The 17,427-nt window shown below is 36.1% G+C and overlaps 1 protein-coding gene across 3 annotated transcripts in view; it reads right to left on the bottom strand.

Moving 5' to 3' along the window:
- ganc (glucosidase, alpha; neutral C) overlaps positions 1-17,427 on the bottom strand; it is a 95,964-nt gene that overhangs the window by 63,292 nt on the left and 15,245 nt on the right. For all 3 annotated transcript variants that reach the window (XM_039741476.1, XM_039741478.1, XM_039741477.1), the window contains exons 5-9: positions 10,710-10,889; positions 4,649-4,673; positions 4,210-4,273; positions 1,769-1,865; positions 1,344-1,524 (exon numbers count right to left, since the gene is read on the bottom strand). In XM_039741476.1, coding sequence (XP_039597410.1) covers positions 1,344-1,524; positions 1,769-1,865; positions 4,210-4,273; positions 4,649-4,673; positions 10,710-10,889 — 547 coding nt within the window. The remainder of the gene's footprint in view (positions 1-1,343; positions 1,525-1,768; positions 1,866-4,209; positions 4,274-4,648; positions 4,674-10,709; positions 10,890-17,427) is intronic.

Raw genomic sequence — 17,427 nt, 5'->3', positions numbered from 1 at the left:
AATGAGACAAAGATTGAACTCTTTGGTGTGAATACCAGGTGTCATGTTTAGAGGAAACCAGGCACCGCTCATCACCAGGCCAATACCATCCCTACAGTGAAGTATGGTGGTGGCAGCATCATGCTGTGGGGATGTTTTTCAGCGGCAAGGACTGGGAGATTAGTCAGGATAAAGGGAAAGATGACTGCAGCAATTTACAGAGACATCCTGGATGAAAACCTGCTCCAGAGCGCTCTTGACCTCAGACTGGGGCGACGGTTCATCTTTCAGCAGGACAACGACCCTAAACACACAGCCAAGATATCAAAGGAGTTGCTTCAGGACAACTCTGTGAATGTCCTTGAGTGGCCCAGCCAGAGCCCAGACTTGAATCCGATTGAACATCTCTGGAGAGATCTTAAAATGGCTGTACACGGCGCTTCCCATCCAACCTGATGGAGCTTGAGAGGTGCTGCAAAGAGGAATGGGCGAAACTGGCCAAGGATAGGTGTGCCAAGCTTGAGGCATCATATTCAAAAAGACTTGAGGCTGTAATTGCTGCCAAAGGTGCATCGACAAAGTATTGAGCAAAGGCTGTGAATACTTATGTACATGTGATTTCTCAGTTTATTATTTTTAATAAATTTGCAAAAACCTCAAGTAAACTTTTTTCACATTGTCATGATGGGGTGTTGTGTGTAGAATTCTGAGGAAAAAAAATGAATTTAATCCATTTTGGAATAAAGGCTGTAACATAACAAAATGTGGAAAAAGTGATGTGCTGAGAATATTTTCCGGATGCACTGTAGATAGATAGATAGATAGATAGATAGATAGATAGATAGATAGATAGATAGATAGATAAAATTTATTTCCTTCTCTTGTTCAATTATACTTCATTAAGCAGATTCCAATTACTTAACCACTTGTTTAACTGACTGTTTAACCATTTTTCTTGAGCCCTAGGCTGACAGAGTTATGGGGCAGGGTCTACTTATTATGCAAGTATGCAGCTAACAGCTAGCAAGCATCCACTTCCATAAGACATCTCAACTAAAAAACATCTTGTGCGGACTCTTTACATTGAAGTGAGACCATACCACTGGATGCAACAGGAAGCAAAGAGGGGATGGATTTTAGAAGTTGCCAGCTGTTTGAAGTGTATCTCAATACACTGGTAAGGTTATTAAAGATAAGCCTAAACCTACAATTAACATGACATGCTATCCTTATATAGAATGTAACTGCTTCTATTTATTAATTCATGATGTGCGATTTACTTGCTATCAGAATGTACTTAAACAAAAAAAACAATATCTTAATACTCAGTTTGTCAGGACCAGATACACATAAATGAGACTTACCTGGGATGCATTTGCTATATTAATGTCTACAAGAGTCTCAGATGCATTCAGCCAAAAGATCCCAACAGTCTGTCCAGGTTTATGAGCTATCAATAGAGGTACAGAGCCATAAAGGCCCATTTTACTCCATATTTTGTAGGCAAACACATCCAGGTTGTATAAACGGTATGGATCCCCATCTCTGAGAAAGCAGTGCAAAAATATTAAAAACCTTCATAAAGAATATTACTCATAGTTTAAATTATGCTTGCAAGGATGGCAGTCTTTTTGTATTTCTTTCATATCTAGCAAATTTAGAAGGCATCTGTGCATGCCTCCTTGGGTCTTCAACTTAAGAGCCAAGTCTGATAACAAAGAAACATATTCTGCTCGTAACCTTTTAAATCGGTCATTTAATTAGAACATCCAAAAAGAGATAATATTACCTGGTATTTTGAAGTTTTAAGGCATCTGCATGTTCTGGGATTCCATACACGTGTTCAAAATGATGAAGTGTGAAGTCCAGGCCCACAGAACTGGGTCCTGAAAGAAAGCAGTTTATGCAAATTTAAAGAAGCAACAATTCCACTTCTTCTCATACAACTAAACGGATGTTCAGCCAGCATCTTCCCAAGATTTCTGGTGGTGCAATCATCTTTATATTTTGTGAAGATCCTTTTATTCTAACAAATTATCCCCTAATACACAGTCCATCTGATAATTTGTTTCCATAGTACATTTTTCTAGCAGGGACCCAACTCATAGACCACAGGGAAAAACTGGTCCTTTTAATAATACTTATACCACTGTGTACATACTTTGGCAAAGATTCATTCACCATCTATTATCAATCCACACATGAACAAATTTGCCAGCAGATTTATTGACAATATGCATTTTTCAGGAATTACTGAACATCAGTGAATTTTCTGAAGAATACAAGATAGAAATCATTGTCGTGTCAATTAAGAATGACGGCCAATATCAATGAAACTAAAATCTAACTTGGTTATATTTTTAATCATATGTTTTCATAATAAAGGTATATGTTTCATTAAAACATTTGGAAAGAGATAAAAAAGAAACAGGAAAGACAAACTCTGATCTGGTCCACAAAAAAAATCAAAGGATGTTCTTCATGCAGTAAAATCCACAATATTAAACTTGACAGATATGGCAGAAAAAAAGAACTAATAAACCATATAGTTATAAAATGTTTCTTTAACAAGGACCATATTCTGATTTAGGAATTAGCTGGAGCAGAAATCTGTGGTGTTAGCCTTTCTGGAACAGAGTATGCAACCCCTGGAACTTTTATATGGAGTCCTTAAATCCAAAGTATAGACAGTCAGAATATGAAATGAAGTGGAAAGATCATGAAGGTTTAATGCAATGGGGGAAACATGAAACACAACAAAAGAGTAAAAACAACATAATGTTTCTCGAGTCTCCCTATACAAATAAATCCCTCCCAACTCTCGCATGGAGTGGCTGATGCACTTATCCATAAAGTAATACCCAAAGTATCCATAAAATAATTCCCTGTATATCTCTCAACCAGGCCACTCATTCTTTACATCCTGGCCTCTCCATCCTGCTTATAGTTGGCCTCTTGCCAAATACTCGCCTCCTGACTCTAGGCTCAATGGTCATAGGGCTAGCAGAGGCTTTTAAATCACAACTCTGAACTGCTTTGAGGTTCCAATTGAGAATCACAGCAGAACTTTGACTTATGCACATTTAGTAAGCACAATATACAAATTAAACAGAATGAAAGAGTGTAATTTTTTTTTTTTAAATGTACTAAGTAGACTAGAGTAATGTGTTTTTATGTTGTACAAGAGAATCCTCTATTTCTGTTGATCTGTCCCAGTCACTGCTGCATGACTGTCTCCCATATTCTTGCACTTTCAGACAGCAGTGCCAAGAAAAAGGAAACACCTACTGGGTATTCGTACTCTCCCCTCATACCCACTAGTGCAAAAAGAATTCCATGTATTGGTGCTATGATTCATTCACTGTGGCATATGCAATATGCCATGTCGGAAAGACACACAGCTTAATGTATTAGGAAAAGGGGATTATGTGTGTGCTGCCATATTAAAAATACAGGCTCTTAATGTCCCCCCTACATAGCATCTGTCTTGTCTTCACATTTACTTTAGATCTTACATGTACAACTATAGAAAGGCTGATTTGCTTTTTCTGTTCTACCCAAAAGTGACTCTTTTAGGCAGAGAAACAGATAAGTATACTTGAAAATGCCTACCTGTTTAAATAGTACATCCTGACATTTGTACCAGTATGTTTAACTTAATAAATTAGACCATATATAACCTTTAACTTTATATTTTGTTCTCTGGTAACAGTTTACACATAATAAATCTTATTTCTTTTAACCAGGAATTACCCATGACTCTATTATTACTATTTTAAGACTTTATATAATACTTTATAAAAGAGATGGGTTTCTGGACCATGACAATTTATCTGTAGATTGATTGGTTTGTTTCAAATACGTTGTAGTTATTATATGTAAATGAACCTAGCTGATTAAAGGAAGCTTTCTGTCTGCTATGCAGCATTAAAAGAGAGCATGTCAGACTATACCAATAGGTGTAAATAAAACATGCCCGTGTTTGGAGATTTTATATAACGATGCTTCAAGACTCTTCTTATTTACTAAGTATTTTCCATAATAGTTGCTATAATGTTAGACATGTAACCCCCACTTATAGCTTAGTATGTAATCCCAATTTAGACGCTTAACCAAAGAGGGCTCATATTTTAAAAAATTATTCTAAACAAATGCACTACAATCTACACTTTTAAAGCATCTTAGGAGTGTGTTCACTACATAAAATAAAGGTTGTCTTATAAGTCATACCATTGGCTTTAATATCAGTGAATGTTTTAAATTCTTCCTTCCATAATCCCAAAGGGTCTTCTTTCTGAAACAGACATTAAAACATCAAATGTAATATACTTTGTATGTACATTCCTATATAAAGTAAACTACTGCATAAAAACTGAATTTCCCATTCTGCACGTATTACTCTTGTTTTTTCATCAAAATATTATATCATTATTGTGCAAATGGCCAAGAGACTATCTGCCTAACTCTGCTTTACTACTGTATTTTCTCTAATTTATTAAAAAAATGAAAACTGTGAGAAATTGAAATAGTGTAAATAGTATGTGGTGAAGAACTCTCAGTATTCTTAAAAATACTCATTACAAACAATGCACTAAACATATACAATCATGATTTAGGTAGTGAATTAAACATCATTTACTGATGAGAAAAACATTAGGAAATGAAATACCTGTCCATTACTGGCATCAGTAGTCCTGTGAAAAATAAAAAGGGGTTTTATTTTTTTAATAGAGTTTATTCCAAGAAAATAACATTCCATACAATCAAGACTTACTTATACAGCAAAGAAAATAACATTACATACAATCAAGTCATACTTAATAATCCTGAATTAAACCCCCGCCCAATAGAAGGGATTTTAGTAATTAATTATTACAAAGATTACATGGCAAAGAGTTTAAGAATAAGCATGCTGAAGCCAATGTACTGACACAGTTGCATTGTCTAGCTTATAGGATGCCTGCACATCCTAGATAACACAACCAAAACAGACCTTTTCATCTAATTATATTACAAAAGGCTGCTACTTCACATGCATTTATTGTGTTATAAGCTTATACCAATTGCAGCTTGTAGTTCTTCAAAACATTCCCGTTTGTAGTGACCTGCCAGAAACTGATCTTATTTTATGTGTAGTTGCTTCCTTGACATAACACTGTATTATAGGAAATTTTACTAAGAAAACAACATTGAAGTTAAAAGTAGCAAGATAAAGAACAAGATCACTCAGAAAATTATCAAATTTGAAACTTTGATTAGTCTACCTAAGGGACTGACAGTGTGAGATGAAGATGTAGGGAATCCCAAACATGTTCATAGAAAAAAGGACATGAAATAATAAATACACACAAATAACCCTGTTTTAATGCACTGACTCCTTCTTTCTGCTCAATGTAGACAAGCACTTGTAAAGAGAAATGAGGTTGCCGGTTTATACAAATGAACAGTACCACTGAGCAAGAGGTTTGACATACAAAGTGAAGAATAGCAGGTGTCCTGCACAGGAAACAGATGTTGGATAATGTAATGCATGGAAAATAACCCGTGGAGTGGATGAAGTGAGATGGAGTTAGCAAAAGTTCTTTTACTCTCAACTAAGTGCCAGGCACTGAGACTATCAGTGGCCATAGGTGTTGCTTTGCTAGAAGCAAAAGTTTAAATGGTAGTGAAGCTCAGTTAACAAGTTTTTCATAACCTTAGGAGACAGGAGCTGGACACTGCATATTGTTCATGATATATCTCTTTTCACCTACTCTCTTTGTATTGTTCTTTCAATTGTTCTTTCTTTAATATTTTGAAACGTACTCCTTCATAAAAAAGTTCTTCCCTTGGTTATCTACATTTAAGACTGCCGTGTCTTCCTTCATGTACCCATGAAAAGGTACTGCAACATATCTGTATATATAACTTCTGCATGGTTTCCCACTACATTCATGTCTGCAGACTTGAACAACCCCCTATCATGAAAGCTTAATAGGCCTCTGCAACATATTACCAGCAGTATTTTTTTCTCCAAACAGTAGAAAAAACATCCCAGTGCAGCATGTAAATGTCACTGTTGTTTGTAATAAGTTAAAGTACAACACAACTTAATGTTAGAATTTATTGTCTAGTTATAGGTAAGGAAAAAAAAAAAACTTGAACATACAACTAAAGAAATGCCTGAGTGAACAGAATATATACTCAAAATTCACATTATTCCTGTCAAGGTTATTATAGTTAACGAAAACTAAAATCAAAACTGAAACTATTAAAAAAATATTTTCGTAAACTGAAATAAAATAATTAACAAAAGAGAAATGAAAAACTAAAACTAAACAAAACTGTTAAAGTAGCTGGAAAGACTAACTGAAATAAAATAATAATGTACTAAAATATTTGTAGTTTTTGTTTTTGAATTAATACTCTTGCCGTTAGTCTTTAACCCTTGTAAGTTTTAACTCTAAAACAGAAAGTCATCCACCACGAGCCGCCCGCACATATTCATCCAGTGAACGGCAGCCAGTAACAGAGGGCGGCTGTTCACACAGAATTTGCGTTGACAGAGCAAGCTGAATGCGGTGCATAAAGCATGTGAAATAGAAAGCGATTTACATGCTGCCTTTCTTTGAGCTTGTTATATATCAAGATGTAATTCAAACGTCTGAAATTGGAATGTGCTGGTCAAAAAAACATTTACCATATGGGCAGAAAAATCACGAGTGAGTAACATTTCAGTTTATTTCTCAGGTGACTGCTTTTTGTTGACAGCAATTCACCTGTCACTTCACACAGGAGAAATCATTTTTACTTTCTCATATACAAAGTATTGAGAAAGTATAGTAATCATGAAAAAATTCGACCTCGATATTTTGATGAATCTTGAAGTTATAGACCTTCCAGAGTTCACAAATACAATTTTTTGGAATTGTGTGTGTGTTTGTGTGTGTGTGTGCACGTGCGTGAGTGCATAAACAAAGTAACTCAAAAACGCAACTAGATAGATGGATAAAATTCGGTATGTGGTTGTTACACCACAATTGTAGATCTGTATTAACTTTTGGGCCAAATCCATCACCCGGAAGTGGTAGTTTACCTGAAAACATACTCGATTTATTTAACTTTACTTTTATAATAATTGTTCTAAATATTATTAATTTGATTTGATCTGTTGTTGATGGTTCCTTAATGTACATAATACAAAAATATAATCATTGTCTTGCAGTTTACTCCTCAAATATCCATCCCCATATCTGAGCATACAAGAAAGTCGAGGGTAGACCACTCCCGGTTTTTGAAAATAAAACAGCACTGATTGAGAGACTGACTAGGTCATCATACAAAATCAGCATATTGTTGCTGACCAATCACTTTTGCTTTAAAAACATTGTTTAACAACGAAACGATATAAACAAAGGTAGGTAGGCGAAGAGAGTCTGCCAAATGATGAAAAACTAAACATACTAATGGGTTTTTGTATTTATTCTATATTTATTAATTTATCTTTTTTAGTTCATATTCACAACTCAAAATACTTGATATTCTGAAAGTAATCCATTAGCAGAATTATATTTTAAAATATTTGTCTCCTTTTTTCAATGTTTTTCTCTCTCTCTCAAAATAGATACTTGAAATATCATATTTTTTTTGTTCTTAACATCAGCCATATCATACATATTGCATACCAGGGACTTTTCCTGCCTTACATCGAAACCTGCTTGGGTAGCCTCCAGGTTTCCTGTGATCCTACTCTGGATAAACAGGTTTAGATAATGTACAGTTAGGTCCATAAATATTTGGACAGAGACAACTGTTTTCTAATTTTGGATCTGTACATTACCACAATGAATTTTAAATGAAACAACTCAGATGCAGTTGAAGTGCAGACTTTCAGATTTAATTCAGTGGGTTGAACAAAAAGATTGCATAAAAATGTGAGGCAACTAAAGCATTTTCTAACACAATCCCTTCATTTCAGGGGCTCAAAAGTAATTGGACAATTGACTCAAAGGCTATTTCATGGACAGGTGTGGTCAAGTCCGTTATGTCATTATCAATTAAGCAGATAAAAGGCCTGGAGTTGATTTGAGGTGTGGTGCTTGCATGTGGAAGATTTTGCTGTGAACAGACAACATGCGGTCAAAGGAGCTCTCCATGCAGGTGAAAGAAGCCATCCTTAAGCTGCGAAAACAGAAAAAACCCATCGGAGAAATTGCTACAATATTACGAGTGGCAAAATTTCTACAGTTTGGTACGTTCTGAGAAAGAAAGCAAGCACTGGTGAACTCAGCAACGCAAAAAGACCTGGACGTCCACGGAAGACAACAGTGGTGGATGATCGCAGAATCATTTCCATGGTGAAGAGAAACCCCTTCACAACAGCCAACCAAGTGAACAACACTCTCCAGGGGGTAGGCGTATTGATATCCAGGTCTACCATAAAAAGAAGACTGCATGAAAGTAAATACAGAGGGTGCACTGCAAGGTGCAAGCCACTCATAAGCCTCAAGAATAGAAAGGCTAGATTGGAGTTTGCTAAAGAACATCTAAAAAAGCCAGCACAGTTCTGGAAAAACATTCTTTGGACAAATGAAACCAAGATCAACTTCTACCAGAATGATGGCAAGAAAAAAAGTACGGAGAAGGCGTGGAACAGCTCATTATCCAAAGCATAGCACATCATCTGTAAAACACGGTGGAGGCAGTGTGATGGCTTGGCTGCCAGTGGCACTGGGACACTAGTGTTTATTGATGATGTGACACAGGACAGAAGCAGCCGAATGAATTCTGAGGTGTTCAGAGACATACTGTCTGCTCAAATCCAGCTAAATGCAGTCAAATTGATTGGGCGGCGTTTCATGATACAGATGGACAATGACCCAAAACATACAGCCAAAGCAACCCAGGAGTTTATTAAAGCAAAGAAGTGGAAAATTCTTGAATGGCCAAGTCAGTCGCCTGATCTTAACCCAATTGAGCATGCATTTCACTAGTTGAAGACTAAACTTCGGACAGAAAGGCCGACAAACAAACAGCAACTGAAAGCCACTGCAGTAAAGGCCTGGCAGAGCATTAAAAAGGAGGAAACCCAGCATCTGGTGATGTCCATGAGTTCAAGACTTCGGGCTGTCATTGCCAGCAAAGGGTTTTCAACCAAGTATTAGAAATGAACATTTTATTTCCAATTATTTAATTTTTCCAATTACTTTTGAGCCCCTGAAATGAAGGGATTGTGTTAAAAAAATGTTTTAGTTGCCTCACATTTTTATGCAATCGTTTTGTTCACCCCACTGAATTAAAGCTGAAAGTCTGCACTTCAACTGCATCTGAGTTGTTTCATTTAAAATTCATTGTGGTAATGTACAGAACCAAAATTAGAAAAAAGTTGTCTCTGTCCAAATATTTATGGACCTAACTGTATATCTTGTTCTTAATCTCAGATGCTGTCTCTTATGCCTATCCATACTCCTATTACCTGCTCTTGCTCTGCTCATTATGGGTTTACTGTCCTTTATTATTGAAGTCTCACTGCCCTTAACCTTGACACTGCATGCTTGCATTCTTTGTTTCCCTCAATACAGCTAGGTGGTCTAAGTCTAAGAGCCCTCTTCTTCCTAAGCCCCCATGATTTTCATGTGAAAATATTTAAAAAATTATAAAATTGTGTAAAATTGTTCATATTCAATATCTAGTTTTGATTATGCTTGTTATCAGACAAAAACAAAACCAGATAGCAAACCATGTAGTGTAGTAAGCTTCCACTAACATTAAATTCGTATCCAAATCTGTTAAGTGTACAGTTCTGTTTGATTGTGACACAAAACTAAACTCCATAGGAACTCCATGCCATAATTGTGAAATAAAAACTAAACTAAAACTAAAAATACATGATGAAGGTAAACTAACAGTAAACTGAATTTACAAGTAAGGTCAGAAAAAATACAGAAATAAAAACCAATATAAAAAGGCAAAACTATAATAACCTTGATTCCTATTGATTACCCAGTTCAATTAAAAAATAATACAGTTTCCTGTAAAATTGTGTTTTATAATGACCATCTGCAAAGACAAAATCAGTCAGAAGGAAAAGCACAAATTGTGTGCAATTGTATGTGGAATGTTTAAGAGGGGTCAACTCTAGTGAACTAATAATAGTACAACCTGGTTAATAAATAAATACAGATTGTACACATAAAATTATTTATTTAATTTTACAGTATCTAATTGATAAACATCACTGTAAATATTTCTTGGGTCCTTATTGCTTGTATACATTTTGTTTCTTTTTATCTTTCAACTGGGTCTAAATTGCTCTATTTAATTTGTTATTTTATACTGTATGTAAGCTGGGCTGTTAAGATTGCAAGTCATACAGACATTAGCTTCTTAGCTTGATGTGTCCTGTACAATTTGTGCTGTACATACTTGAAAAATAACTGAAAAGCCTGTAGAAAAATTACTGTACATCACAACAGAGTGAAAGACTCCATTCACTTAGAAAAGCACTCTACCTATAATTAGTCAACTACTTTTTAAATCTTCTCTTGATTAAACAGACTGAAATGTGAACTGCAAGACTTGCAAGTATGAATCTCATTGTACAGTACTATGTACAAATGACAATAAACTTCAACTTGACATGCAAAACCTCAGAAAAGTATCAAAATAGTAGAGTATTATAAAGCAGAGGTTTTGTCTTCAATTCTTGACATGATTTTTGTATTGCATCAGCAATGTGTCAGCCTTTTTACCTTGGAGACAGCTTGGCTTGAAGAGTTTCAAAGTGCAACCTCCCTTTAGCATTCACACTCACAATGCTTTCATTTCCACTTGAAAGTTCCATATGAAATGGGCTAGTCATCATCTGCAACTGGACGTGTCCATCCTCACTACTTAAGGTGATAGCATCTTTATTGGTCTGTGAAGTCCACCTGTGAGGGCACACAAACTGAGCAATGTCATTTCAAGGGTGTGAAACCGGGATAAACTAAAACAAAACAGTAGTGCAAACCAATACAAGAATTCTACTATATAAAAAGAAGAAGTGAACATATTTTCCCTTAAAATGCAAGTGAGTCAGTCTTAGCTTAAAAAATGGCTTCTCAAAGTTAAGCACTATGATTATTATTAATACTCATAGTATGTTCATCTGATTTAACTTAAAACTTGCATTAATCCTAACCTAAAAAACAAAATAAATGTATTGCTCTGTCTTTTCTGATGAACTGTCCAGGAGCAAGATGGTATAGTGTGAGGTACTGCAATCCTCGCAAGACATTTCAATAGTGAGAAAGAGTAACAGTGACAGTGATGGAACATTTTCACATGTCAGTGTGTGTAAAGAAAGGAGTCAGAAGATGGTGATAGAACTTATGCTCAGGACTGAAGAACAATGTGTGTAATGACAAAAAACTTCAGTGACGTAAAAAGAGAGTGAGAAAGAAAGACATCAAGAGGCAGTGGGTGACCCTGTACTCAAACAGGTCACTCCAGGGTATGACACAGGAAGGACATCACAATGCACTTAGAAATGGACATTGGCTCACTAGCAGGAGGAAGAGGTCTGTGGTCATGAGAGATGGGGACCCGAGATCTGAAAAGGACACAGTTGTAATGTTAAGATGGTAACATCACCTTCATCACCTTGCAGACGGGGATAGAAACTGTGAGAGAAGGTTCATGGAGGAAGTGGGGTTTCCTTTGTCATTCTCAGTATGTATTTGTGCAATTGCCCCTTCTACTTGTTTTAAACCCCTGATACTATTTTAATATATATGGATATCTTGTTTCTTAGCTGTGGGGAGACAAAAGGAGAGAACCAGCTACAGCATGATGTTCTCTTTCCATCAAATAGTATTCTAAACCAATCAGAAGATGCTTTGCCCCAATATTACATGAGACATTTACTCTTTCTGACATGCAGAAAGAATGTAACAAATGCAACATGAATAAGTACTTCTTTTTTTTTTTTTTTTTTTTATTAATTTTATTACAATCAATACATAGCAATCAAGTTTTTACAAAAAAAAAAATTATGTTAAGAACAGATCGATCCCCACCCCTGAGAGAGAGAGCAAGCCAAACGGTGTAAAATTTAAGGCTTGTAAAAATACCTAAATTAATAAATTCTCTGTGCTTTATAAACTTATGTTAAAATATTACTGATTAGATCCTGCCATGTTTTGAAAAAAGTCTGTACCGATCCACTGAGTATTTGATTTTTTCCAATTTCAAATAGTATAACACATCAGTTTCCCACTGACTTAAAAGAGAAGAGTTTAGGTTCTTCCAGTTTATCAGAATAAGTCTGTGTGCCAAGAGTGTAGTGAATGCAATCACAATTTGTTTGTCTTTCTCCACTTTAAGCCCCTCTGGAAGAACCCAAACACAGCTGTTAATGGGTTAGGAGGGATTGTGAGTCCAAGGCTGTCTGAGAGGTAATTAAAAATTTTTGTCCAGAATAATGTTAATTTGGTGCAGGCCCAGAACATGTGACCCAGTGAGGCTGGGGCTTGGTTGCAACGTTCGCAGGTTGGATCATGTCCTGGAAACATTTTGGAGAGTTTTAGTCGAGACAGATGTGCTTTCGATATATAATTTTGAGTTGTATAATTGTATGCTTTAGCATATGGAGCTCGAGTGAATTCTCTGCATTGCTACTTTCCACTCCTTTTCTGATATATTAATTGAGAGGTCATTTTCCCAGTGTCCTCTTGGATCTTTGAAAGGAAGGGATTGTAAAATGATTTTATATATTGTAGAGATGGAGTCTAATTCCTCAAAATTGAGCAATATTTTTTCCAGCGTGGATGAGGGTGCAAGATGAGGAAAATCTAGAAGGTTCTGTTTAACAAAGTTCCTGATTTGAAGATAGTGAAAGAAATTTGTAGCTGGAATGTTAAATTTGGAATGTAATTGTGCATAGGATGCAAAGACGTTGTCTATATAAAGATCTCTAAGCAAGTTAATTCCTAATTTTTTCCAGATATTAAAAACAGCATATGTTTGTGAAGGTTGAAAGAGGTGGTTCTCTTACAGGGGTGCCACAGAAAGAAGCTTCTCCGTCCTAAAATGCTTTCTACATTGGTTCCAGATTCTAAGTGAGTGGAGCACAATTGGGTTATTAGTGTATTGCCGATAACGTGTGTTTATTGGAGCGCAGAGCAGGGAATACAAAGAAGTACTGCAGGATTTTACTTCTATTGTGGTCCACGCCTGTGTATGTTCTTCTATTTGTGTCCAGGTTCTTATCGACTGTATATTTGCCGCCCAGTAATAAAACTGGAAGTTAGGTAGAGCCATGTCGCCTTCTGCCTTTTGTCTTTGTAGGGTCACTCTTTTGATGCGTGGATGTTTAGAATTCCAAATAAATGAGGTTATTGTTGAATCTAATTGCTTAAAGAACGATTTATTAATGTATATTGGTATGTTTTGAAATAAAAAAAGGAGCTTAGGAAGAATATTCATCTTAACAGTGTTAATTCTTCCAGCTAGTGTGAGATGAAGGGTTGACCATCTATGCAAGTCTTGTTTAATTTTTTCCATGCAGACGACGAAATTTTGTTGATATAGAGCTTTATGTTTACTTGTGATGTTTACCCCGAGGTATTTAAACTGTTCTGCAATGATAAAGGTAGGGTGTCTAATCTAATATTATATGCTTGAGAATTCACCGGAAAGAGTACACTTTTATTCAGATTAATTCTGAGACCAGAGAGCTTTTGAAATTCTGTGAGTGCTGCTAAGACTGCAGGCACAGAATTTTCTGGGTCCGATATATACAGTACCATGTCATCTGCATATAATGAGATTTTCTGCGGTGACAAAGGGCATCCTTGTCTTGTGCCACGTTCTAGTTTAAAGTAGTCTGAGCAAATGTTATTGATGCAAACTGAAGCTTCTGGGTTAGTATACAGTAATTTAATCCATGCACAAATGTTCGGGCCAAACCCAAACTTCTCCAAAATAGTAAAAGGTATTTCCATTCAATCATGTTGAATGCTTTTTCTGCATCCAATGATAATAATATTTCTGGGGTGTTTGATTTAGTTGGTGAGTATATTACATTAAACAGGCGTCGAAGATTTGAAGATAAGTGTCGGCCCCTAATAAATCCAGTTTGGTCTTGTGATATTACTGAGGGAGCACTTTCTCCATCCTTCTAGCTATGATTTTAGAGAGTATTTTAACGTCGTTATTCATAAGTGAAATTGGTCTGTATGATGCACATTGTAATAAGTCCTTATTTTGTTTTGGAAAGACAGTGATTAGTGCTTGGCGAAAGGTTTGTGGAAGAGATTGGTTATCTCTGGCTTCTGTAAATGTTGCTAATAGGAGGGAGCTAGCTGAGCGGAGAATTTCTTGTAAAACTCTGCAGGGTAGCCGTCAGGGCCTGCTGCTTTTCCACCTTGGAGTGACTTTATAGCATCCAGTAATTCTGATAATGACAGAGGTTTATCGAGTTCCTCCACACTAAAAGCGTCAATTTGTGGTATCTGTAATGTATCCAGAAATGCATTAGATTGTATATTGTCTTCTTTAAACTCAGTAGTATATAGGGATTTATAGTAGTCTCTAAAAGTGTACATTATATTTTTGTGTTCGATGATTTTATCTCCGTTAGTGTTAGTGATTACGAGATTGCGTTGCACATCTTGCTTGTGAATTTGTTGCGCTAAAAGCTTATTAGCTTTCTCTCCATGTTCATAATAATGATGTCTGGATTTGTAAATTAGTTGTTCAGTTTCTTTAGTTGTCAAGAGGTTTAATTCTGAATGTAGAGCCTGCCTCCTCTTATGTAGAGTCTCGCTTGGTAGTCTGGCATGTTCTTCATCTATTTTAGTAATTTCGCTTTTATCTCTGCTACTTTCTTCGCTCGGATTTATTTCTGTGGGAAAGATATGAGATAATCTGTCCTCTTAAGAAGGCCTTAAGAGTTTCCCAGAGTATTCCTGCAGAGATCTCAGGGGATGTATTTGTCTCTAGAAAGAATTCATTTGTTTGGATATAAATTCAGTACAATTCTCGTCAGCTAATAGAAGCGGATTGAGGCCATGTGGGGTGAGTGTATGGGGCTTAGTAATTTCAGCTCCAAGATCATCGGAGCATGGTCTGAAATAACAATAGCATCGTATTTACAAGATTTAATCTTAGGCAAGAAGTTATTATCTATAAAGAAGTAATCAATCCTTGAGTAGCAATGATGTACTGGTGAGTAGAAAGAATATGTTCTTGAATTTGGGTTTAAAACCTCCAGGGATCTGATAAGTTGTGATCAGTTATAAACTTTGTAATTATCTTTGCGGTGTTAGTTGCCGTTCCCCCTGTGGAGGAAGTCTTATCTAAAAGTGGATTTAGAACACAATTAAAGTCCCCAGCCATTATAAGTTTATGAGTGTTCAGATTGGGAATGGATGCAAATAAATTTTGTATAAATTCCTTATCATCAACATTAGGTGCATAAACATTTATCAAAATCATTTTACAGTTAGATAAGTCTCCCATGACCATCACATATCTCCCTTCAGGATCCAATACTACATCTGATGCTACAAATGGTACTGTTCTATGTATGAGAATTCCCACCCTCTAGTTTTCTTTGTAAAACTAGAATGGAACATTTGGCCAGTCCAGTCTTTTGCAGCGGAACTGATCCTTACTTAGTAAGTGGGTTTCCTGTAAAAATACTATTTTAGCATTTAGACCTGTTAGGTGAGAAAGTACTTTCTTTCTCTTTAATTCGTGATTCAGGCCTTTAACATTCCAGCTTACGAAGTTAACTGTCCCATCATGGAGACACTGATTCTGAGTTTTTGATGTCATTTTATAGTCTTAACTGGAAGTGAAATAGTTTAGGTCTTAATTTCCTATTCCCCAAGAGTTGTTGCCATGCAGCTTATTATTACGTTGATAGTTATAATTATAAAGATTGAGATGATAGATTAGATATAGATCAAGCCTGCTCTCTTTCTCTTCCCCTTAACCCCCACCCTCCTTTTTGCCTCCCCAGGTGAGGCTAAAACCCACTTCATGCAGTCCCAGTCCTCTGACATACCCAGAGACAGAGCACGTCCAAAGCACATCAAGCCCCCATGCAGTGGCTTTAAGGTTAAAAGATAGAGATATCTGTTACCAATATAGTCTTTAAAAGAGGAAAAAGAAAAAAAAAAAAAAAAAGAATTTTGCACTTATATATATATATATATAATCTTCAGCAATTTTAGTGCATTAAGATGATACCCCAGATAATAAACCCAGGTGATGGTGTTAAAGATGTGTCCAAAATAAGCATAACAAGTCTTAATGCAGTAATAGCAATAACAGTAAACCAAGGGTATGATATTGAACAGTCTCATTTAGGGTACACATGAAATAATTAGAAAAGAAAAAGAAAAAGGAGGAAAACGTAATTAAGCACAATAAAACATAAACATTTAGCGCCCTAGTAATACTAAGTAATAATAAGTAATAAGTAAGTAATAATAAGAATATGAGAATATATGCTGATAAAAAACCCGTATTTTAAAACAAATAGATCAGACAGTAGATTATTAATCCTAGCTTTATCATTTACCGCCATGACTCACAATTATGTATCAGAATAGTCCGGGATCAGCTTTCTTAATTCATTTTCTGCTTCCTCCTTGCTAGCGAAAACATAGAAATGACCCTGCCATTCCACTTTCAGTTTTGCGGATACAGGAGGCGTATTTGACATTGGCTTGCCGTAGCAGCTGTTTAATATTATAGAAGGCTGCGTTTATAGCTGTTGCTGGAGAGAAGTCAGGAAGACACGAATGTGGCTATTTTCATATATAATATCTTTCTTTTTTCTGAGGAGTTCCATCACCTCTAACTTAAATGATAATCGTTCAAAGCGAACTATAAAAGATCTTGGTCGGGTCTGACGGTGTTTGATCAGCGCTGTGATAAGCGCTGCTATCTCAGATTCTGCTTTAAAGTCGCCCCGATTATTTTAGAAAAAGTTCAGTTGAATTTCACAGGGTTTAAACTTTCTCGATTCTCCGGCAGGCCTTCAATTCTGACATTATACCTTCTACTCCCATCTTCTAAAGCAGCCAGTCTGTCTCCAAGTTTTTCTCCGAGTTTTTTACATTCCGAACTGACATTTACTGCTCTTTCCTCGGCACTGGCAGCTAGATGTTCGCCATTTCGATCCGATTCGTGAATGTCTCACTAAGATGCTCCAATTGATCAGCAAGCGTGCTCAGTTTAACCGAGTTTTTCTCAATGCGCTCTTCAATTTTACCCAGCACCTGTCGAAGTTCAAGTTGTACCTCTTGACGCAGCCTTTCATTTGCCTGTTGGAATTCCTGTCGCAGCCTTTCATTTGCCTGTTGGATTTCCTGTCGCAGCCATTCATTGGCCTGTTTCATCTCCTGTTTCAGTCTCTCATGTGCCTTTGCCGTTGCTTTCTCATTAGCCTTCTCGCTTTTCTTTATATCTTGC

The sequence above is a fragment of the Polypterus senegalus genome, chromosome 18, assembly GCF_016835505.1.
Source record: "Polypterus senegalus isolate Bchr_013 chromosome 18, ASM1683550v1, whole genome shotgun sequence".
NCBI classification, from domain to species: Eukaryota; Metazoa; Chordata; class Cladistia; order Polypteriformes; family Polypteridae; genus Polypterus; species Polypterus senegalus.
The sequence above is the reverse complement of the archived record's forward strand: the minus strand, read 5'-3'. Positions and strand labels throughout refer to the sequence as shown.